This window comes from Cricetulus griseus, chromosome 2 (genome assembly GCF_003668045.3).
Source record: "Cricetulus griseus strain 17A/GY chromosome 2, alternate assembly CriGri-PICRH-1.0, whole genome shotgun sequence".
Classification (NCBI taxonomy): Eukaryota; Metazoa; Chordata; class Mammalia; order Rodentia; family Cricetidae; genus Cricetulus; species Cricetulus griseus.
In genome coordinates, this window is record NC_048595.1 from 204,313,436 (window position 1) to 204,339,301 (window position 25,866).

At 40.1% G+C, this 25,866-nt stretch overlaps 1 protein-coding gene across 1 annotated transcript in view; it reads right to left on the reverse strand.

The window, feature by feature from the left end:
* Camk4 (calcium/calmodulin dependent protein kinase IV) overlaps positions 1-25,866 on the reverse strand; it is a 220,829-nt gene that overhangs the window by 41,372 nt on the left and 153,591 nt on the right. The window contains exon 5 of the mRNA XM_027400689.2: positions 21,288-21,360. Within this exon, the coding sequence (XP_027256490.1) occupies positions 21,288-21,360 (73 nt within the window). The remainder of the gene's footprint in view (positions 1-21,287; positions 21,361-25,866) is intronic.

Here is a 25,866-nt window from a genome sequence, read left to right on the forward strand (position 1 = left end):
TATAGATGTATGATGATTGATACTGAGCTAACAGATGAGAATCCTAGTCATTGGCCAAGCAGCATTGTAACTAATACAAGTCTCTCTGTGTATTCATTTGGGCCTAACTTGGGCAGGCGGCTGCCATAAAGCTTACACGTGGCGGTGGGACTCAGCGGCTTTTGGCAGAAAGATTTATCGTAACAGAAATGGTCAAGTGATTTATAAAAGCAAACCTATCAGAATTACACCTGACTTTTTCAGGGAAACTCTGAAAGCCAGAAGGTCCTGGATAGATATTCTACCAACAATAAGAGACCACTGATGCCAGCCCAGACTACTATACCCAGCAAAGCTTTCAATCAATATAGATGAAGAAAACAAGATATTCCATGACAAAACCAGATTCAAACAATAGATATCGACCAATCCAGCCCTACAGAAAGTTCTGGAAGGAAGACTGCAACCCCAGGAAGTTAACTACATACAACCAGAAAAATACAGGCAATATATAATCCCACTTTACCAACAGCCAAAAGGAAAACAGGATAGAATCCTACACATAATTTTGCCACCATCACCAAATCAAAAACAAACAAGAATGAACAATAATTAATGGTCATTAATATCCATCAACATTAATGGTCTTAACTTGACTATAAAAAGACACAGATTAGCAGAATGGATAAGAAGACAGAATCTATCCTTCTGCTGCATACAAGAAACACACCTCAACTTCAAAGACCAAAGGGACCTAAGAATTAAAGGTTGGGGAAAGATTTTCCAATCAAATGGACCCAAGAAACAAGTGGGGGTAGCAATCCTAATATCCAACAAATTGGACTTTAAACTAAAATCAATCAAAAGAGATGAATGAAGAAGGTCACTTCCTACTCATCACAGGAGAAATCCCTCAGGATGAAGTCTGGCTTCTGAACATTTATGCCCCAAATACAAATGCATCCATGTTTGTAAAAGAAACATTACTAAAACTTAAATCACACATAAAACCCCACACACTTATAGTGGGAGACTTGAACACCCCACTCTTTCCACTGGACAGGAACACCAGACAGAAACTTAACAAAGAAACAAAGGAACTAATACAAGTTATGGTGCAATTGGACTTCACAGATATCTATAGAACATTCCATCCAAATACAAAACAATTTACCTTCTTCTCAGCGCCACATGGAACATTCTCTAAAATCAACTTGGCAACATAGCAAACCTCAACAGGTACAAAAAAAATGAAATAAACCCCTGTGTCTTATTAGACCACCACGATTTAAAGTTAGAAGCTAACAACAACACGAACTGCAGAAAAGCTACAAACTCATGGAAATTAAGTAACACCCAAATGCACAATTCCTGGGCCGAGGAATAAATAAAAAAAGAAATTAAAGATTTCCTAGAATTCAATGAGAATGTGGACACAACATATCCAAACCTATGGGACACTTTAAAAGCAGTGCTAAGAGGAAAGTTCATAATACTAAGTGCCCACATGAAGAAACAGGAGAATAATCACACTAGAGAATTAACAGCACAACTGAAAGCTTTAGAATACAAAGAAGCCAATACACCCCGGAGGAGCAGACGCCAGTTCATAATCAAATTAAGGGCTGAAATTAATAAAGTGGAAACTGGGAGAACAATACAAAGAATCAATATAAGGAAGAGTTGGTTCTTCAATAAAAATCAACAAGATAGAAAAACCTTTATCCAAACTTACCGAACAGCAGAGAGTGAATATGCAAATTACTAAAATCAGGAATAAAAGGGAGACATAACAACAGACACAGAGGAAATTCAGAGAACCACCAGGTCTTACAATGAAAACCTATATTCCTCAAAATTTGAAAATCTAAAGGAAATGGACAATTTTCTGGACAGATTTCACTTACCAAAATTAAATCAAGTACACATAAGCAATATAAATAGAACTATAACCCCTAATGAAATAGAAGCAGTCATCAAAAGTCTCCCAACCAAAAAAAGCCCAGATGGCTTTAGTGCAGGATTCTACCAGAAATTCAAGGTACAGCTAATACCAATTCTCCTCAAAGTATTCCACACAATAGAAGCAGAAGGGTCATTGCCAAACTCTTTTTATGAGGCTTCAATAACCTTGATACCCAAGCCACACAAAGACACAACTAAGAAAGAGAACTACAGACCAGTATCCCTCATGAACATTGATGCAAAAAAATTCTCAATAAAATACTGGCAAATCGAATCCAAGAACACATCAGAGAAATCATCCATCCCAATCAAGTAAGCTTCAGTCCAGGGATGCAAGGATGGTTCAACATATGAAAATCCATCAATGTAATCCACCAAATAAACAGACTGAGGAAAAAAAAACACATGATCATCTCACTAGATGCTGAAAAAGCCTTTGACAAAATCCAACACCCCTTCATGATAAAGGTCTTGGAGGAATCAGGGAAAACAGGAACATACCTCAACATAATAAAAGCAATATGCAGCAAGGTGACAGCCAACATCAAATTAAATGGAGAGAAACTCAATGCAATTCCTCTAAAATCAGGGACAAGACAAGGCTGTCCACTCTCTCCATACCTCTTCAATATTGTCCTTGAAGTTCTACCTAGAGCAATGAGACAACAAAAGGAGATCAAGGGAATACAAATAGGAAAGGAAGAAGTCAAACTCTCACTATTTGCTGATGATATGATAGTCTACATAAATGACCCTAAAAACTCTACCAAGGAACTCCTACAGCTGATAAACACCTTCAGCAAAGTGACAGGATACAAGATTAACTCAAAAAAATCTGTAGCCCTACTATATACTGATGACACATTGGTGGAGAAAGAAATCAGAGAAACAATTGCCACAAACAACATAAAATACCTTGGGATAACACTAACCAAAAAAGTGGAAGACCTGTACCATAAGAATTTTGAGTCTCTAAAGAAAGAAATTAAAGAAGATACCAGAAAATGGAAGATCTCCCATGCTCTTGGATAGGTAGGACCAACATAGTAAAAATGACAATCTTGCCAAAAGCAATCTACAGATTCAATGCAATCCCCATCAAAATCCCAACACAATTCTTCACTGACTTTGAAAGAACAATTGTCAACTTTATATGGAGAAACAAAAGACCCAGGATAGCCAAAACAACCCTGTACAATAGAGGAACTTCTGGAGGCATCACCATTCCTGACTTCAAGCTCTGTTACAGAGCTATAGTCCTGAAAACAGCTTGGTATTCGCACAAAAATAGACAGGTAGACTAACGGAATACAGTGGAAAACCCTGATATTAACGCACACACCTACAAGCACCTGGTTTATGACAAAGGAGCTAAATTTATAGGATGGAATAAAGAGAACATCTTCAATAAATGGTGCTGGCATAACTGGATGCTGGCATGTAGAAGACTGCAGATAGATCCAAGTCTATCGCCATACACAAAACTTAACACCAAATGTATCAAAGGCCTCAACATAAATCCCACCCACACTGAATCTAATAGAAGACAAAGTGGGAAATACCCTTGAATTAACTGGTACAGGAGACTACTTCCTGAACATTACACCAGTAGCACAGACACTGAGATCAACAATTGGTACATGGAACTTCCTGAAACTGAGAAGCTTCTGTAAGGCAATGGACACAGTCAGCCAGACAAAATGACAGCCCACAGATTGGGAAAAGATATTCACCAACCCCACATCTGACAGAGGGCTGATCTCCAAAATATACAAAGAACTCAAGAAGCGAGTCTCAAAAACATCAAACAATTCAATTAAAAAGTGGGGTACAGAACTAAATAGACAATTCTCACAAGAGGAATCAAAAATGGCTGAAAGACACATATGTAAGTGTTCAACCTCCTTAGCCATCAGGGAAATGCAAATCAAAACAACTCTGAGATACCATCTTACTCCTGTCAGAATGGCCAAAATCAAAAACACCAATGACAGTTTATGCTGTAGAGAATGTAGAGAAAGGGGAACACTTCTCCACTGCTGGTGGGAGTGCCAACTTGTACAGCCACTTTGGAAATCAGTATGGCGACTCCTCCATTCATACAATAAGGACATCTGTTCAACGATGTTCATAGCAGCACTATTTGTAATAGCCAGAAACTGGAAGCAGCCTAGATGACACTAAACTGAAGAATGGATAGAGAAAATGTGGTACATTTACACAATGGAGTACTTCTTCTCAGCGGGGGGGGAAAAAAAAAAAACAATGGAATCTTGAAATTTGCAGGAAAATGGATGGATCTAGAAGAAACCATTTTGAGCGAGGTATTCAATCACAAAAAGACAAACATGATATGTACTCACTCATATGTGGATTTTAGACATAGAGGAAAGAATTACCAGCCTACAACCACACTGCCAGAGAAGCTAGTAAACAAAGAGGAGTCTAAGAGAGACATACATGGTTCCCTGGAGAAGGGGAAAGGCTCAAGATCTCCTGTGCAAATTGAGAGCACAGGAAGAGGGGGGAGGGAGCTAGGAGAATGATAAGGGAAGAAGAGGAGGGATGCCAAAGACATGAGGGAGCAGAAAGGTTGAGTCAGGGGAAGAAAAGAAGATAACAAGAATGGAGATACCATAATAGAGGGAGACATTTTAGGTTTACAGAGAAGTCAGGCACTAGGGAAATGTCTGGAGATGTACAACGATGACACCAGCTAACAATCTAAGCAACAGAGGAGAGGCTACACTAAATGCCCTCCCCTGATAATGAGATTAATGAGTGTCTTATATGCCACCCCATAGCCCTCATCCAGCAGCTGGTGGAAGTAGAAGCAGACACCCACAACTAATCACTTAACTGAATTGGAATCTCGATGTAGAGAAGGATGAGTGAAGAGCAAAGGGGTCCAGACCAGGCTGGTGAAACCCACAGAAACAACTGACCTGAACATCGGGGAACTCTTGCTCCCCAGAGTGATAGCTGGAATACCAGCATGGGACTGATCCAGACCCCAGGAACATGTATTTCATTGAGGAAACCTCAGAAATCTACAGGACCTCCTGTAGTAGTTCAGTACTTCTCCCTAGCATAGGTGTGGACTTTGGGAGCCCATCCATACAGAAGAATACTCCCTGAGCCACATGGGGGTGGGCCTAGGCCCTATCCCAAAGGATATGATAGACTCTGATGACACCCTATGGAAGGCCTCACCATCCAGGGGGAGCAGAAAGACTATGTAGTAGGTAGGGTTTTAGTTGGGGGCTGGTGGTAGGGGAGGATGGGAGGGAGAAGGGAACTGGGATTGTCATGTAAAGCAATCTTGTTTCTAATTCAAATAAAAACATCTGAAAAAAGAGTTATATTAAATCTTTTATCTTCAGATGTTTTATTTCAGAATTCTCAGTATATCTTCTACAAACCTATTAAACAGTTTCAGTTTTTGCTCTACTTTCTCAATTATGTAGAATATAGCTGTAATAACTATTTTAATGTCTCTCTCTGCTGTTTCTGCATCTGTGTCTGTTAATTGGCTTGACTTCCTGCTTCTTCCCATGCCCTGTCATTTTTGACTAAATGGCAGATATTGTTAAGTTCATCTGATTGGGTACAAGCACATAGTAAATATTTTGTGACATTTTAAAACTCTGTTCTGTTTGAACCTTTTGAGATCTGAAGCCCTTCTTAAGCTTCGTTATATCTGTGCACTGGGAACACATATTCTTCCATTCACAGTAAAAACTTAGACTGCTTTTTAAACTTAAACTTACACTGTGTGTGTGTATGTGTGTGTGTGTGTGTGTGTGTGTGTGTGTGTGTGTGTGTGTGTGTGTGTTTGCCCTCTCCCAAGCCCCATCCCGGGCCTTGGACAGTCTCCTCACAGTTGTGAACAAATCAGCACTCATTTGTAAACCTGAGCATGGGAAACACCTGGAGCTTTACAGATACCTAGGTTTCTTCTCTGTGTTCTGTAAATGTGAGACTCTGTGGGCACCCAGACATCCACTTTCTTCTTATCATAGGAAGGCTGCTGTGGTCCTCCTGGCTCTCCACTTATGCAGTCTTGAAATATTTCAGTTACTTGCAGTCCTGATGTTTCTCACTATGCAGGAGTTGTTGACTTGGTCTGACTGGTATCTAATATCCAACAACCAAATTTCATGTCGGAATTTTTTTCACAGAAAAGAATAAACTTTACTTCACCTTTCTCAGATGCTGTCAATAGTAGTAAAAAAAATTCCCTACAATTGGAATTATCTTACATATTGAGATATTTATAAATCTTATTACTGATACACCCATAAATGCAGTTGATGCTATTTAAAAACTAAATTGGAGTAGTCCTGTGCTTAGTTCAACATTAATTAACCCAGCACTTCATTTAATATTGAGGGACAATTCCACCAAATTCATTCATAAATTTCTAAGGTTTTTAACAGCAAAATAAGAAGCCACTTCAACTTGATCCTTCACCAGAAGCGAATTCCTTCCATTTGTGGAGGACCCCTGGTAGTATTGAGAACAGGGCGAATCCAAAGTTGTGGTAGTGTGGAAGGAAAAATTCTTCTTAAAGATGTTAGTGACGCTTGGCTTTGAGGAAATCTCCTTTATCATTCATAAACATATTAAACAGCTGATGAGTGCTTTGAAAATGACTATAGGTGGGGTGGTGGCACACACCTTTAATCTCAGCACTTGGGAGGCAAAGCAAGGCAGATCTCTGTGAGTTTGAGACCAGCCTGGTCTACAGAGTGAGTTCCAGGACAGCTTCTAAGCAGCCTCTAAGCCACAGAGAAACCCTGTCTCGAAAAACCAAAAAAAAAAAAAAAAAAAAAAAAAAAAAAAAAAAAAAAGGCTGGATTTCATTCCAAGTAGAAAGCATTTACCCATTTTTATGTTCTACTACTTATATAATGATATTAATTATTGACTAAAACAAACAATTCAATGCACTCTATGTAGAATAAACATGTAATAATTACATAAATACATCATTAAAACAACATTGTTTAAAGGACTGATATGAGGAATTAAGAGTAAAGGTTCCTAATTTCCATAAACTAGTAGCAATATAATGGGTCACACAGTAAGGAGATTTAGCCATAAATAAATGCTTGAGGAAATAAATACCCTGCCCAATCTAAACATCAAATGTTGTGTACATATATCAAAACAGTACCTGGTCTACTATTAATATGAATAATTTATGTTTTAATATTTCAGTTGAAAATTAATTGCTCCAGTAGGATGCTTCCAAGATTTACAAAATAAATTTTGTATCTCATGGTTGCTCAGAAATGGTTCATATTCTGTGATGGCCCAGAAGCCTCTGTCTTTCTTCTCTTTCTTCTTTATCTTTTCTTTCTTTTTACTCTTTGCTTATTTCTCTTTATTTATTCTTTATTTCTTTCACATCATGTATCTCCATCCCATTCATCTCCCCATCCTTTGCATTCATCCTTTGCCCTTGCAACCTCCCCACTAAAATAAAATAAAATTTAAGAGGAAAAAAGAAAACAATCAACCTTGTCATGGAAGCTGTTATGTGACACAGTGAGCCATGCAGTAACCCCTTTTATCCATATATCTTTACTTGCAAGTGTTCGTTACAGAGAGTCAATAGTCTGGTTTTGGGCCTCTGGTTTCTGCTACACCATCAATGCTGAGCCCTCACTGAGACTCCTCTTGGATATCCTGCTGTTGCCCTATGTCATGGAGATCCTACAGCTTTGGGTCTGCAGGAACAGCCCCTTCACGTGTTCCAGCAGATCACAGATGGGGTGGATGTTAGGGTGGGCCAACTCATAACCCTGGTTCTGAGCCTGGGTAGTTTCAGGGTTTGTCAGCTCACTAGCTCTTTGCAGTCCTCACCACAAGGGTGAGCTCTCCTGCATTGCCCTGCTGAGTTCTGTTATGGCCCAAAAACCTCTGTGTCTTTCTTCTCTTTTTTTCTTTCTTTTTATTTATTCTTTGTGTCTTTCACATCATTCGTCTCCATATAATTTCCATATACTAGTAGCAGAGATGAGCAAGGGGAGAGGCTAGTTCTCCTGCTTTCAGATCCTCAGGGTCAATTCTCCCACACTGGCATCTTCAGGGCCAGCTCTACTGTGTTACCCAGATATGGTGTAGAGGTCATTCTTCTGAGCCCTGTAATTGACGAAGGTGAGGGATAGGGCCAGCATTCCTGTTCTTGTGACCTCAGGGCCAGTTCTTCTACCTGCCTCAGGCATTGATGGGTGTGTGTGATTGATTTTGTGATTACAAAATCAAGGCTGGCTCATGCACACTTCTGAAAATGGGGTTCACTCTATTGTGCTCCCCACAGGAAGTGCAGGGTCTGTTCTCCTTGTTGCAGCTGGTGGCAGGCAGGGGCAACTCTCCTGCCTTTATGATATCAGGGCCAGCCATCCAAACTGTCTCAGACAAAAAAAGGGTAGGGACGGGGCAGATAGGCCTCTTGTTTCTTGTAGAGAATAGTATCCAAAGATCTGTCAGGTTCTGTAGCCTTACATTTAAAGGCTATAAGGCAATTTCACCAAAACTCTGAAGGCTTCAACACAATGAATCTGAAATTGCCTATAATTTCAAGGATCCTTGCCACATATGTAATTTAAAAGCATTAAATGGCTCCATTAGCCAGGGCATTAATTCTCACTAAATAAAGATTTAGCTTACAGTAATGTCAGATAATCAAAGTGCCTTAAGGCTAGGACTTTTAAAACCTTCTTTGAAGGATTACTTTAAGAATTATAATAGGTTTAGATATTGAGAGATTATTTGGGGATGAAATCTCAACCCCAACGCTTCTAAAACAATTAACACAAAGTGAGTAAAGCACATGAATAAATGTTATTTTTAAATAACTTTAATCTTGCCCTGTGTGACCAGCACATTCTAAGAGATTTATCAAGCATATTAATCCTTATAAGTTTATTTCCTCTATTTTGTGTATAAAAAATAGCAACAGTGTAATGCTTCATTACACCATTCCTGGTAGTGGTGGGATCTACAGGGATCTAACTGTTCTTAATTAGGGAACTATGATGGCAAAAGTTAAGTTTTAAGTTTGAATTGCTGTGCTTAAGAGATTTATACAACAAAAATGCCTCTAACCTGTAAGCCACACTTGCCCAAGAACAAATAACTTCCTGGAATGCTGGGGGCCGTTGTTCGTGTGAGATAACAAGTCACATTCTATAAACTTCACTTCTGTAAACAACCTTGGTTGCTCCAACTGCACAGGATGTGATTGATCATGTGTAGGCAGAAGGTATGGAGGCAGGAAGAACACAAGGATGTATGCTTGCCCCTGATTGTTGAAGGTGGGAAGAACTCAGCCTTGTGAAGTTTGCCTTTATAAGCTCCTAACTTAGATGATTCACCACCATATTCTGGGAATCTAGGGTATGGACCTGGCCAGTGTCCATCTTCCAGGCCAGTAGTTTTTTTTTTTTTTTTAAAGCTTACTTCAAATTTGGCTCAAAATTTCAGTAGTGGTCTTACTCTTGCACGGTGGGATTAAGGGAACCAAGAAAGGAGAAGGGTGGAGAAGGCTGTATTGATGGAGAGAGAAAGATCACACCTTACTCCCAAGCTTTCCACAGCGCTATTAACACCACTTCTCAAAGAATTGCTTTCAAATGTTTAATATTAAGAGTGAAAAAATCCTTCAATAGGAATAAAATAATTTTGGATAGAACTACAGAATACCAGACTTCTTCCATATGGGAGGAAAGCAGATATTAGAGATGCCTCCTCTGAGGGAAATATAACATAAGATAAAGCATCTCAGGGAGAATCTGGAAGTTACTCATTAATCCTGCCTCTTCCCTAGTAAGGAAATGCAGAGCCACTCTCTCAGTTGCCTCTGCTCTCTGTCATGCAGAGGGGATAGTTCCTTCTCCTCTCTATCATGCAGAAGGGATAGTTTTCTTGTATTTGTTGTTGTTTTCATGCTGGCCTTGGCTTTTTCTTTACTAGCACTATGATCTGTTCATTATCCCTACAGGTCCTCTTTGTTGATCTCCATTTTATAAGATATCCTATTTATAAGAAGTATGTCTACAACACATTTGGTAATCATCAGTAAATGGGCACTTTCCCTCCTGTTATTTGGACGAAAAGCCCAGTAGCTGTACACTGTGCACTGCCTGGCTGATGGCAGACCTTGATCAAGCACAGAAGGGATCAGGGTATCACCCTAAGGCTACAAATGTAAGCCAAATTAAATAGTGTTAGGAATTTCGTTGACTGCATCCTCTGTGGCACACATGTGATTCTCATAAAATATTAGACTATTAAAAATAGCATTGTAGCAATTAACTAAAGTACCCTGTGTCTTTAGAACCAGAGAATACAAACCTGGGAACTAGAATTCTATAAATGGATATTTGGCTTAAATCTGTTATAGACATTAGGGGCTGAAATATGACACAACTTTTTTCTTTATGAGGTAAAGTAATTTAAAACTATTTTCATAGTAAAGTAGTTAAAAATTCATTTGTAAAGCATAACTACATTGTTATTGTCCATTCTTAATGTCTTTTCCCTCAACTTTTAGTAAATAAAACTTACTTTATACAGCTCTTCTCATGAATATTTACACCATATAATTTTAATTCCCTTATGGGCACACACATGTTACAGTATTACTCAGTAACATTGCTTAGGTGAAATCTCAAAATCAATCCACTAATACCTGTGTCATCCATTGAGATCAATAATATAAAATAAAAAAGTCTAACCAGATATCTTAAAAAGAAAAAAGTAGAGTATCACACAGAAAATCATTTGTCAGAGTTTCATATACTTCGTGTATGAATGTAAAATATCTGAGGAGGGAATATGGGTAGAGACAGCTAAAATTAAGGGCCATTTGAAGGGTAGTATAATAGAGTAGTATTACTTCCTTAAGTATATACATATGTTAAGGTGACCTAAATGAAAATATCAAGTAATGCGGGAGACAGATTCCGAACTTGCCGTCTCTTGTCACCTAACGAAGCTTCCAGTACTCAGATTATGTTACATTTAATTTAGCTGTTGGCCAAAGGGGTCCCATGAGACTCCCCAAAGAAGCCAGGCTATTGTTCTCCACAAAAGGAGAGTAAGGCCCTACTACTAAATATACCACTTTATTGCACATGGAGAAGTTGAACTGGTGCCTATATAGAGCCTTCACCCCATCAGCATTTTTGATATAGGAAGAAATTCTGCAGTCTACAAGCAAAATTGTAAACACTAAGCAGCCACAAATCCTTTGATCTACAATGACGTCCTGCCAGCAAGATACCCTGTAACAATGATGGCACAGAGCTCATGGGAATAACCAATGAATGATTTGACTTAAGGTCCACTCCATGAGATGGAACCATACCTGACACTGATAGAATGACCTAGAACCAAAGACTAGATAGCACATGGACATAGGGTAAAACTAGATATTGTTTTTTTTTAAGTAATGATAAAATGACTTCTAATGATACTCAGCTATACTCAGATCAGTGTCTTCTTGTTCAGACATCATCAGATAAGCTTCCTCCTGAAGGAAGGATATGCTCTAATACAGAAATCCACATCCAGACATCATGCAGAGTAAGAGACCTTGGAAAAAAAGGTGCTAAATGAGATGTCTCTATCAAATCCCTCCGGTTGGAATTCAGGGAAGCCTGTAAAAGGGGAGGTGAATAGAGCGTAAGAGACAGAGGGAATGGTGGACGTCATGAAAACAAGACCCTCTAAATCGACTTGTACAAACCCATATGAACTCACAGAGACTGAATCAGCATACCCAGGTCTGCTGTTGGTCCTCTGCGTGCATATTATGGCTTCCACTTTAGTGTTTTTATGGGATGGCTGAGTGTGCAAATGAATGGGTCTTGGATTCTTGTGCCTTATTGGGGACTCTTTTCCTTTTCTTGGTTTGTCTTCTCCAATTTTGATGTGACAGTTTTTTTTATCTCATTACATTTTATTTTGTTATAGTGCATCATTATCTCTTAGGAGCCTGTTCTTTTCTAATGAGAGGTAATGAGAGGTAGCATGAATTTGAGACTGGGAATGAGCCAGTAAGCAGTGTTCCTCCACAAAATATGTATCAATTCCTGTCTAGGGATCCTGCCCTGGCTTTCCTCAGTGATGGACTATAATCTGTAAGCTGAAATAAACCCTTTCCGCTCAAGCTGGTTTTAGTCCGTGTTTTATCACAGCAGTAAGAAACAAACTAGGCCAACATCACCCCAAATTTTCACAACTCCAAGCAAGAGAAGGTATGTAGAATGTCATCATCAATGTAATAATTTATGTTCATTATTTAGAAAATTACTAAATACATGTTCCACAATATATCTTGATTCTCCTGGGGTTCCAAGGAGAGAAGACCCTGGAGGCAGAATTGGATACATTTTTGCTATAATTTTTATTACTGCCAACTATGATGTGTGGAAATGTTCAGGGGAAGAACATCCCCTACACCAGGCATCAATTTTAGATCCCAGTGTTCCAATACTTAAGTTCAAAGGATAAAGATTATCTTCCTTCTCTCAAATCTATTTCTGATAAATAATCTAGGCTCTGCCTCAGCCAGTAATATATTTTACTACACATTTATAATCCAAAATATTAGAATAATAACAGAAATGTTTGCTGTTTCTTTTCTACTAGTTGTGCCTTCTCAATTCTTAGTAATTCTTATTTATGGATAGATTATAACTATAGTGTTTTAATATTTTACCTTGCATTAATTAAAATATATCACCAACCTGAGCAAAAAGAAAAAGCAAAAAGAAAGAAGAGGAAATTATCTCCTACTGGAATAGACTGGTTTATATAAAATGAGAACATCTTGCATCCCCTGTTCTATCTATCTGCTGTTTAACTAACCTCTCAGAACTGTTTCATTGACACTAAGTAGACTCACATAGGCACGGAATTCACAGAAACAAAGGACAAGTGTCAGAAGCAGGCTGATTTTTAATAGCCTTCAACCTCATTATTCCTTCAAGCCTCACTTCACCCTGATTTAGCATTGTGTGGGTGTGCATTTGAGATTCAGTGAAACTCAATTTTTGGAAATTTGTGGGACCAGAATCTTTTTATCAGGAATTTGCCCTTTATGCTACAACTGATGGATGGAAAATTATACCATACAGTCACCAGGAAGAGACACTCAGAAGTTTATTCAAGGAATTCAGTGTGTTCAAGTAATAAGACATACAAATCAAAGTGGTACTGTACTCTATGAGATAGCAAGAGGAAGAAAAATCTTACTGGTGTTTTTGTTTTTTTCCTATGCTTTCTATACAAATTGCATTCCTCTTTATAATTACAAAGACAGCAAAATGAATTTCCAGCATCATCTACAAACTCAAGTAAGGCTGTGAAAAAGATAGATTGTGTCTCATCACTTGGGCCTCCAAAAACTTAAAAAAAACAAGTTCCCCATCCCAATCCAGTGGGCAGGATCAGGTCATATGCCCTTATTCATGCTAAAAGCAAAATTGGGGGAAGAAGTTCTGGTAATTTCCATCTTCTAAAAATGCCCTCCCAACAATGACTAAGACATCAGGGTGAGAGATAGCTTCTACACATCAAACAATGCAAAGGTGAATTGTATAAGCTTTATTAAGTGTATAAATGCTATTCAGCATGGGACTCAGAACTGAATACAGGTAGCAATTTACTTTAGTGTTGACTCTTTGGTTTTTGTATCATCAACTTCCAGAATCATTCCTGGTACTTTGAAGACAATGAACATTAGAAAAACCCTATGAACAATAGCATGAATTTTGAGAAGTTTTAACAATTTCCTGTGTATTAATCAAGTTATCATCTCTCAACTTTAAACTTGCCTTTCCATAGTCCACTTTATGATGCTGGAATCTGAACATTAAGCCACCGTTTTACATCTCCCGCTGGTCCCCTTTGGCTTTGCCACGAGTGGACATGAGGCTGGGAGCTGGAGAAGGATAAGGGTTGCTCCTGAATCAATTTTCCTAAGTACTACTCCTAACTATGTGACTCTCAAAAATAAGCTCTTGCACTCTGCAATGGCAGATCACTCTGGTGGCTCTAGTTGATCTCTTGGGCAGTTTCCCCTGTCCTCTGAGGACACCTCAGTTACATCAGCACTTGCTGGCTGGTGTTTCATTTTTCAGAGATCCGAGTTTCAGCCTCATGGGCAATTTCTCTGGGCTCATAGATACCAGCAGTGAGCCTTCACCTTAGGGGCATAAATACTTTGAACACCTAAGTTAATCATTGCACCTATCTCTTGCTTGCCCAGTGGAGTGCTACTTCATGATATTTCTGTCTCCACAATACCTTCATCTAGAGACCAAGATTGCCTTTCAGTTCTTCAGTATACAATTATCTATTCTTCATCAATTTATTCTCTAGTAGGCTAAATCTGTTCTTTTTTTAGGAAAGGGTGATAGACACTTTTTTTTAACTCAGGAACTTTTATTTAATCTTTATAATGTTCATTGTGTGTGTGTGGGGGGGGGTGTATGCATGCATGTGACACGTATATTCAGGCATACCTACGTATAGACATGTAAAGGCCAGAAGTCCATATCAGGTGTCTTCCTCTATTATTCTCCACCTTAATTTTTGAGCCAGGGTGTCCTGTTGCTGTAATAAAACACTGACCAAAAGCAACTAGGGGAGGAAAGGGTTTATTTCATCCTACAGTCTCAGGCAACAGTTCCTCTCTTTAGGGAAGTCATGGCAGGAACCTGCAGCAGGGACTGAAGCAGAGACCATGGAGGAGAGCTGCTTATTGGTTTGTTTTCTCTGGCTTGCTCGGTTACTTTTCTAATACAGTCCAGGTTCACCTGCCTCAGGATGGTAGTGCCCACACTGCACCCTGCTACATCAATTAGCAATTAAAATGCCTCACAGACATGGTTGTAGGCCTATCCAGTGGAGACAGTGCCTCAAATGAGGTTCCCTCTTCCTAGCTGTGTCAACTTGAGACTGAATCCTGAGTCTCTCACTGAAACTTCAGTTCACTAACTGACCAGAAAGACCCCAGGATCTGCCTGTCTCCGGGCCCCAGCTTTTACATAGATGCTGAGGCTCCAAACTCAGGTCCTCACACATAAGCGACAAGCACTTTAACCACCCAGTCTTCTTCCCAGCCCCCAACTACCTATTATTTTGATGCTTCAGTACTCCATTATTTTTCACCATCTTGAAGGTTTTAATTTTTTTTTTTTTTTTTGCAGTTCTTGGTCACCACCATTATACAATTCTAACCAAAAAGCTCTGTGATAATACACATGGGGTTAAAATAAAAATTTAGTTCTCTACTTCACAAGTACAAGTGTCTCCAGGCTCTGGAGTTGTGCCTTTAAAATTGAGAAGTACCACAGAGAACTGTGGCTGGAAAACAGAAGGAAGGCTGCATTTGGGAAGGGAAGCAGGGTGTGGTGACATTTTGGAAACAGAGCCTCAGCAGGCAAGTGGTGGCTACAGGAAAGGACCTGGCAATGGTGGCAGTCATGAGTGGTGTTGGGCAGACAGGACATTTCTTTATCATTTAAGGTTGGCATTATGCTAAGAGAAGGCAACTGTTCTAGAATGCCCAGAGCAACCCAGACCATTTAACCAGTAACTACCTTAATTCATTCCGAGGAGAAGTAATATTCAGGAAGATCTGCCTCAAAGGGCTCACTGAGTTCATCCAAGGCAGAGGGGGAAACACCATTCAAATTTCCTTAAAAACTCTTATAATTGTTATTAAGGGGGGAGGCATGAGGGTAGCAAAGTTACAGTAGGAGAAACAGACTTATACAGAGAAAGATGATAGAGGACCAGGATATATGTTACATAACAGATATATTTATACCTGTAACATATTTCCCACAAACTTTGCGATCTGTGTTCTGCTTCTGTGCTTGAGGCAGCCAGCCTAGATACAGTCTCCTCACTGTGTGGTCTGCAGGAATGTGAATGCTAGGGAGTGACTGTTCTATCTGCCCCACACTTCTTACTACTGTTCCATTGACAGGTCCTTTCCAGAAGCCACCACTTGCCTGCTGAGGCTCTGTTTCCAAAATGTCACCATACCCTGCTTCATTCTAGCCAATTCTCTGTGGTACATCTCAGTTTAAAAAGGCCTGACTTCAGATTACTCTGAGTCCCCAAATGTCCCATTTTTCATAGCTATCTATAGCTTTGTAGTTGACAATAAGCTATTTTAAAAATGCCAATAATTTCTCACAGAGTTTAAATTTGCCCTGCTTTCTACCTGTGAAACACTTAGGGAAAGGGTTTTATGTCTATATGTTTTCCCTTTAAGATAACTCTTAGTTTCAGAGATCTTTTGATAGCTTGTTTCAAGGATGTTTGGTTTGAATGTGGTATTCTAGAATCTAAACCAGAATTCTGCGATTGGGTAAAATGATCATTTAAAAACATGGGATTAACAGCCATCAACTCTTCAGGCCTAGACTAGAGGCCTTTGTCCCACTTTTTTAAGTGAGGCACCCTATCTGGAACATCCCTGACTAGATCCATTGTTTCCTTAATCCATGTAACTCCAGCATGTAGAAAATTCGGATGCTAAGAACATCCTTCTCATTCACTGATGGACACTAGGGTTTCTTCTGCCATCTACCAGTGGTGTTAGGAAGTTGAAACACACTTACTGTGATAAGCCCAAAGAGTAATAGCCTTGTAAATGGGTAGAGGCAACGAGAAATAACAAGCAGAAAACTGTTGGGGTCACATCACAAAAACATGAATGGAATGACAGTGAGGGAGCAGGGGGATGATTTCATTCATGGAGACAAGGGGATACTTCCTTGTTTTCTATGAAATGAATAGTCCAGGTATGTCATTTCACAGAGGAAGGAAGGAAGAAAGGAAGGAAGGGAGGGAGGGAGGGAGGGAGGGAGGGAGGGAGGGAGGAGGGAGGAAGGAAAAGGACAGTGGGAACCAAGCTCCCACTTTTGTGGAATTCACAAACAAAGTAATGCTGTTTCACAAAGACAATAACACATTGATATTGAACCGAGGGTGCTTGGAGAGGACATGGGAGGCACAGGTTTGGCATCATTTACTGACCTCATCACTACAGGTGAGGAAAGTAGATGCTTGGTAATGGAACTGTGTTTCCCAGTTAGATGGTTTGGCAGTAGTATGAGAGAGAAATGGTAACTTAGGTGATTAAAGTATTTATGCCCCTAAGGTGAAGGCTCACTGTTGGCTGGTGCTGTGGTATCTATGAGCCCAGAGAAATTGCCCATGAGGCTGAAAATGAAACACCAGCCAGCAAGTGATGATGTAACTGAGGTGTCCTCAGAGCACTGGGGAAACTGCCCAAGAGATCAACTAGAGCCACCAGAGTGACCTGTCATTGCAGAGTGTAAGAGCTTATTTTGGTGAGTCACATAGTTAGGAATAGTATTTAAGAAAATTGAAACAGAAAGCAAACCAAGAGTAATTCCCTTATCCTTCTCCAGCTCCCAGCCTCACGTCCACTCACAGCAAAGCAGCAAGTGCTCATCCATGGAGCCATCTCTCCAGTCCTGAAATCACCATCTTATAAAAGCATATAACACTCATTAAACAACAATAAAGCCTCATGCAGTTTGCAGAAAAAAAAAAGCATATAACAGACCACCGTGCAACTAGAACTTAACATCCCATGAGGAATGGAGACAAATACTAAGAACTAGCAGTGAAGAAAAAGAAGCAGAACGGACAGTAATGGTGGTCAGCTTCCCTCAGAAACACCCCCCTCCCCAGAACACTCCACACACCCCAGAATACATTCTCCACCCTATGGCCACATTACCCAACACAGTTCTCACTCTGAGCAGAGCAGATTGGACTAGAAAGGGTCTTCTGACTCAAGCTAAGCCAAACATAGTTTCTGTCTTAGAGTTTGGACTGAAGATCACATGATATTTGTATCTACTTTGAGGAAGACTCAAAGGTTTGTATGGCGACATGTTAATAGAGGAACAAGATGCTACCCTCACGTGACTCTTGGAGCCCAAGAGATGAGGAAAGTTGGAAAACAGAAGCCCTGAGAAGACAGTTCAATGTTCAATGGGGTCCTGATGGCTCCAGCTACTCGGCTGAGTTTCCTCACAGACTCTGTAAATGTCCAGGAAACCCAGTCCCTGCTGTGTGTATTCTGTTACTTTCACAAAAACGAAGAGTAAGATCATGCAGAACAAAATTCCTTTGAAGATTATCCCATTTTGGAAAAGAAAAAAGTGTCCTGTCAATAGAAGAGCATGAGAAAAGGGGTTATGTGGAGGGACACAGGTGTCTTTCCTGTTCACATCTCTACAGTGGCCCATATAATACAGAACATGTGCCATTGTGCCAGAAAGAAAAACACCTGTGTGGTACCAACATCAGATGATGGAGCTGGAAACGGCATAAAAAATAGAATACAAAGCCCGTTACTAAACTGCAAATACCTCACATGGGAGGCTGACCAAGACTCACCTGTAACAGCTATACACATGTTGGGTCTAAAAAGGCTTGGACGTGACGCCCAGTGCAACCTCCTGAGCCTGGCTAGCGTTTGTCGACCTGTCTCTGGCCTGTAACCTCCACATGGGGGTGACTCAGCAAGGCCTGATGTAAGACTGCCCCCGTCTAGCTACCTGCCAGCTTGGTGGAATATTATTGGCCCCTACTCCCCACATCACCTTACCCCATCCTAAGATTCCCATCCCCTACCTCAATCCTATATAAGTTTCTGCCTGTTGGAAAAAAACGAGATCCTGCTTCAAGTCTCCCAACTCAGTGTGGTTCTCTCTGGTAACTAGGAGAGGGTCTGGGTCGCTGACACTCACCATCCCACTCAGGCTAGGGGAAGAGACCAGCTGGACCCGCCCTCCCACAGCCCTACCCGCCAGAGAACCCAGCATACACAACCCCCGAATCACCCAGATTTTAAACTTTTAGTTGGTGTAATATATTAAACATACAAAAATGTACTGGATTTTCATGAGTTGAACGTAACTGTGCAATCAGTTTTTGTTTGTCCAGATTTACAACATCAAATAAAGAATCAATTGAATGAGTCTGCATTGCTCTGCTCTTTTGAACATGGTTCTGATTTGTATATTTTCTCAGCCTTTCACACAACCATGTTAGGCTGAACGTTACACCAGTTTTAGAAGAGGAAACTAAGGCTTTAGGGGTTTATCAATATGCCCAAGCTCATGTTGGTAGAAACCAAACTCAGCTCTGACTCCCAGAGTGCTCCTAACTGCTGCCTGCCTTATTTGGGCAAAGTGATATGTGTGTGTGTCAGTAAAAGATTCAAAGATTAAAAATAAGTAATAGACACATAATGTTGCCATTATTGAACTTAGGCCTTACAAAACAAAGCCAGTAATTACATGAGTTACTCTAGACATAGACATAAGAGCAGGAATCAGAGGCAAATAAAAGCATGGTTTAGAAACACAAGCCAGAAGACCAGGCTCACTGTGATAAATGGGATTGGGTTCAGGGACAATGGAAGGGAGACTTGACTGTAGTTGAAAGGTAGATGTTGGCAGAGAACAGGAGCAATGAGAACCATTCCCAAGTTTGCTAGCCTAATAAACTAGGGTGACAACATAATCTAGAATATGGTTGCTTTTGTGCAGAGTGAAAATGTGAATTGATATTCAATATCTGTGTAACCAGGACTGATATTGTACACAAAGAGTTAAATTTTATGACACCATTTTCCAGTGTTTTTCTTTTCTTTTATTCTCTTTCCCTCTCCCTCGGGCCGGTCTCTCTCTCTCTGCATGTGTGATATATATATTCATGTATATATGAGGAAATACCAATGTAAGCATATGTAGGGACACAGGGAATGTCAAATATCTTCTTCTATTGCTCACCTCCTTCTTTTATATTTTTAAAATTAGTTGTTTGATTGGTGTGTGTGTGTGTGTGTGTGTGTGTGTGTACACCATGTGTCATAAAGTATGTGTGGAGAATAGAGAAAAACTTGCAGTTCAGTTCTTTCCTTCTTCCACTCAAGTCCTGGGATTTGGTAGCAAATGCTTTTAGCCACTGAATTATATTGCCATCTTTGATATTGCTTTTGAGACAGGATCTCTCAGTGAACCCCTCTTTCTGCTCAGATGGTTGGCCAGTGAATTACCAGGACCCTCTTGTTTTTAGCCACAGTACTGAAGCTAGAGGCAAAGCCTGGGTTTTAACATATGTACTAGGTACTTAAAATCTTTTCTTTCTTACCCAGCAAGCATTCTTATACCCACAGAGCCACTCCCCAATCCACACTTGTTATTCCTGTGGGTGAAATTAGTGGGATATGCGTTTGGGTTTGTTACTTTGGATGACTCCACATGATAACTAACTAAATAATAATTAATGTGGGAAGAGTGTATGGATTTTTTTAATTAATCCTGGTGAACATCCTCTCTTGAGATCTGTTCGGAATGCTCAGAAAATAATTTGCTTTTGCTTTATACTCAGAAATGACTCACTGAAGTGTCCCAGCCAGTCACCACAGCTGGAGAGACGTCCCAGCAGTTAAGAGGGCTTACGGCTCTTCCAGAGGACCTGAGTTCCATTGCCAGCACTCAGGTAGGCAGTTCATGACTGCCTATAATGCCAGCTACAGGGACTCTGACACCCTCTTCTGACCTTATGACATACACAAGCATGCACACATATAAATATATAGAAGTAAATATTGGGGAAAAAAGAAACCAGTGACTATGTTGGAAGATTTTAGTCAGCACAGTCAACATTTGTTTTATCTAGACAACTGCCTGAAGATCAAAACAAATTCTGAAATTACATATTCATAAATGTGTATTTGCTTCCACAATTAATTTACAAGGTTTTACTCCAAGATATATTTTTCTTCAAAAACAGGATGGTCAGATTCATTTTTCTTCAAGTCTATTAATTTTTTATCTTAAAGGAAAAGCAGTAATCTGTACACTTTAGGGCTATATTTACCTTATTCAACCTTCTTCCATTTCCAAACAAACTGAATAATACAAAGAAGCCAACAAAGAAATAAATGGAAAGAATGAGGAAGGAAATGATAACAAGTAAAAATGCTAGAGCCCAATAAGCACTCAAAATAGAATGCAAGTAGATCAACAAACCTAAAGGGGTGGCTCATCCTTCAGACTTGAGAAACTTGTTTGTTATGTGCATTAATTAAGCATATTTTCTTGCAATACCCTTTTGCTTATGTTTTACAGCTCATCACACACCTGCACTTCTTGATGCCTTTTGCAGCAGGAGATGATCAACAGTTAACACACATTGCTGCTATTGCTTACCAAGAGATGAGCAAAAGTTGACACCCATTGCCTCTATTTCTTACTTACAGCCACAGCCTCCAGGATTTGCTTCACCGCATCAGCAGCGTCACGCTCACTATAATATCCCTTCTCCACAATTCTAAAAAATAAACACAAATACTTCTCAGACACATACATTTAGTTGAATGGGTATTACAGAAAGTTAATCAAATCAACGTCAGAGAAGACACATCTGAACAATTGCAACAGCCTTTTCTAACACCAGGGGAAGATTCCATAAACTGCCATTCTGAAACCTTGGCTTTGCTAAGAAAATGAAAAACATTCATTTTCTCTCAGCTTAAGCTATCCATGCTCTTTGAGGAGAGGCAACTGCCTTATTTTAACTTTAAATTGTACATTATTTTAAACATATGCCAAGTAGATGTTATACTATACGTACCCCAATGACTAATTAATGACCATTCTTTATCTTTGTCCATTTACTTTCTTTCCTGTCTTATTATTTTAAATCAAATATCAGTTACCCAAACAATAGTAAATCTTAAAATCATCAGCATAACTACAATATCATACCTGTAAAATACAGCAAACCTTCAATATTGTCAAACATGCTACATTGTACTTTTCAAAGTTTCTGATCATGTGAAGTTCATTACTGGCTCCATTCTCTATGGTGAGATACCATAGAGCAAAATCACATGAACACACCACCACCAACAACAAAACCAAATATAACAGGCATTAACAATCACTGGTCACTGATATCTCTTAGTATCAACAGGCTATCAGAATGGATTAAAAAAAAAAACAAAAAACAGGACCCATCCTTCTGCTTCGTACAAGAAACACACCTCACAACCTCAAAAAAAGACATTACTTCAGAGTAAAAGGTTGGGAAAAGATTTTTCCAATCGAATAGATATGAGAAACAAGTGGATGTGGCTATCCTAATATCTAACAAAATAGACTTCAAACTAAAATTAATTAAAAGAGACAGAGAAGGTCATTTCATATCATCACAGGAAAAACTCATCAAGATAAAGTCTCAATTCTAAACATCTATGCCCCAAGTACAAGGGTACCCACATTTACTCAGGATAAGGCTTTATCACAAGCATTTTGTGGCAGTCTTCCTGAGTTAGCAGGGTTAGCTTGAAAAACTATGCACAATTATTTCTAGTTGTCTATCAACTATGCAGTCCTTAGAAGTCTCAGGACATTTCGGAAGGCAATGTTTTACCAGCTATAAGTTCCTCATTGTACTTTGGTATAAGTTTCAAGCTTTAACCTAGATGAAGTGTTTATGTGTATTACTTGGTTATAATATAGGTTAAGTGCCTGGTATGAACTGAATCTTTGTATACTCTAAAACTTAGTATGTTAAACCCTAATTTGCCCATGGGTCTGTTCTAATGGCATCAGCTGTTAGGAAGTGGAGTCTCTGGCGAATGACTGGGTCTCAAGAGGGGGGCCCTCATAAGTAGGATTAGTGTTCTTATAGAGGAGATGTTATCCCTCTATAGAGATAGCTGGAGAAACTGAGATAGCTGAGAAAGGTAGTAATCTAGGGTTGGAATCTTGTGGGTGGAGTGATAGCTCAGCTCAGACCTGAAAAGTGAGCCTAAGTTTCACAGATGCAAACATGCAAAGAATAGGGCTAAGTGTGTATGAGAAGCACAGGATCAGGCAGGTAGGAAATCGTTCCTGAAAGTGGAAATAAGGCTACAGTGGGAATTAGAACATGAGGATGGGTGGCAATCTTCATCAATATGTCTTCCTGTCTAACATGAGCCAGGTAGCTAAGGTTTGAATTGGTCCATGGAGGACTACAGATAATAAAGGAATTATCATAGATTTATATACTCACATGCAGATGTGATATATTATGCCAGAGCTCATATGCTAGAAGGATTTATTAACCCCCTAACGAGGAGCAGCAGCATTCTTGAACAGGTACACAGGCCAAAGACCACGTTCTGCTGTCTCCTCTACTTCATCTCAACCTGCATCCACATACTTTACCTTGGCTTCTATGACCCTTCCTCAGATGCTCTTCCAGGATCTTCCTGATAAAAGGAATTCTGTTCTCAGACAATTTTTAATCTTTGTCATGGTGTTAGGTTTCTGGGCTTCAAACATTTCATTATAAATATTTTATAAGCTGAGCTGTCTGCCCAGGCCACTTGAGACTGACTAGTTAAGGTCAATAGCAAGGAACTCTTTATTACAAATATGGGTTTATAGCAGGACTCTGATAATAAGAGAAGATACTAAAGGGCAAACAAAGGAAGATGAAGGTGATGTTGGACACAGTGTCTGCAGGACTTTAATCGTTCACAGAGCCCGGCAGCAAGCGCTGCTCATAGGAGTCTGTCAATAATTATTCACAGTGTCACAACCAATCATCCAATGGATGGATGGCAGAAAAATTTCAGGCTGAGGCCATCTTGACAACCCCTTGGCAGATGTCCCTTATCACCAGGAGCAAATACACTGGACTTGGAAGTGATGCCCATCCCAGGCACCTTAGCCCTAGGGAGAGATCTTATCAGTGCTTCCTGAAAGAAAACCAGTAAGCAGGGCTATAAGCTCAATGCTAGTTTTGGATGTGACTATAATACTGTAAATCTTTTTAATATTTTAAACTTATAAAGTTATTTAAATGATATCAAAGTGATTCAGGTTTGGCAGAATAGAATACTTGCTTCATGAAGTGACACGAATTCCATTGTACAAGTTAGCTGGCATCTTTTTAAAAGTGGCGATGATGTTGAACATGCTTGAGCAGTGAACAGTTTACATCTCGCTAATTGGGATCTCCTAGCCTGAGGACCACAGGCAGGTTGACTGGCCACAGGCAGACCAAGACATCCAGAGTCTGCTGACATCGAGGTGCTAGTCACGCCACCATCCACCAGGACAGGGAGTGTCTCAGACCCACCTGCACCAACCCTGAGACCCATCAGAGTATTGGACCTGCTTAGACACATGGGAAGAGAACCTTGGACCTGTACCCACCAGGAGAGGAAGAAACCCCATCTGTACCCACTGGAAGAAAGGATGGGAAGACAACACACTCAAGAACAACAACAACAAAAAAATGAATATGGCACCACCAGAGTCTAGGGACTCTACACCAGCAAGACCTGAACATTACAACCAGATGGAAGAAATGACCAGAAGAAAATGACCTTAAAAAAAAAAAACTTTATGAAGATGATAGAGACCCTAAAAGAGGAAATGAGAAAATCCCTCAACATCCTTAGCCATCAGGAAAATGCAAATCAAAACAACTCTGAGATACCATCTTGCTCCTGTCAGAATGGCTAAAATAAAAAATACCAGTGATAACTTATGCTGGAGAGGATGTGGAGAAAGGGGAACACTCCTCCACTACGGGTGGGAGTGCAAACTCATAGAGCCACTTTGGAAATCAGTATGGCAGATCCTCAGGAAAATGGGAATCAGACTACCACACAATCCAGCAATTCCTCTCTTAGGCATATACCCAAAAGAAGCACATTCATACAACAAGGACATCTGTTCACCTATGTACATAGCAACATTATTTGTAATAGCCAGAACCTGGAAGCAACCTAGAAGCCCTTCAACTGAAGAATGGATAAAGAAAATGGAATCTTGAAATTCGCAGGCAAATGGATAGAACTAGAAGAAACCATCCTGAGCAAGGTAACCCAGTCACAAAAAGACAAACATGGTATGTACTCACTCATATATGGATTTCAGACATAGGGTAAAGGATTCCCAGCCTACAATCCATACCACCAGAGAAGCTAGGAAACAAGGAGGACCCTAAGAGAGACATACATGGTCCCCTGGATAAGGGGAAAGGGACAAGATCTCCTGAACTAATTGTGGGCATGGGGGGAGGGGAGAAGGAGTTAGGAGAAAGAGAAGGGGAGAAGAAGAGAGGAGAGGAGGACATGAGGGAGCAGGAAGATTGAGTCAGGGAAAGAATAGAGGAGAGCAAGATGAGAGATACCATAATAGAGGGAGCCATTATAGGTTTAAAGAGAAATCTGACACTAGGAAAATGTCCAAAGATCTACAAGGATGACCCCAACTAACAATATAAGCAATGCTGGAGAGACTACCTTAAATGCCCTTCTTTAATAATGAGATTGATGACTACCTTATATGCCATCTTAGAGCCTTCATCCAGTAGCTGATGGAAGCAGAGGCAGACTCCCACAGCTAAACACTGAGCCCAACTCCTGGAATCCAGTTGTAGAGAGGGAGGAGTGATGAGCAAAGAGATCAAGACTAGACTGAAAAAACCCACAGAGACAGCTGACCTGAACAAGGGGGAGCTCATGGACCCCAATGTGATTGATGGGAATCCAGCATAGGCCCAACCTAGACCCTGAATGTGGTTGTCAGTGAGGAGGCCTGGGCAGTCCATGGGGCCTCTGGTAGTAGATCAGTATTTATTTCTAGTGTACAAATGGACTTTGGGAACCCATTCCACATAGAAGTATACTCTCTCAGCCTAGACACACGGAGGAGGGCCTAGGCCCTGCTCCAAATGATATGACAGACTTTGGAGATCCCCCGTGGAAGGCCTCAACCCCTTGGGGCACAGAAAGGGATGACTTGGGGGGTTGGTGGAGGCAGGGGAGGA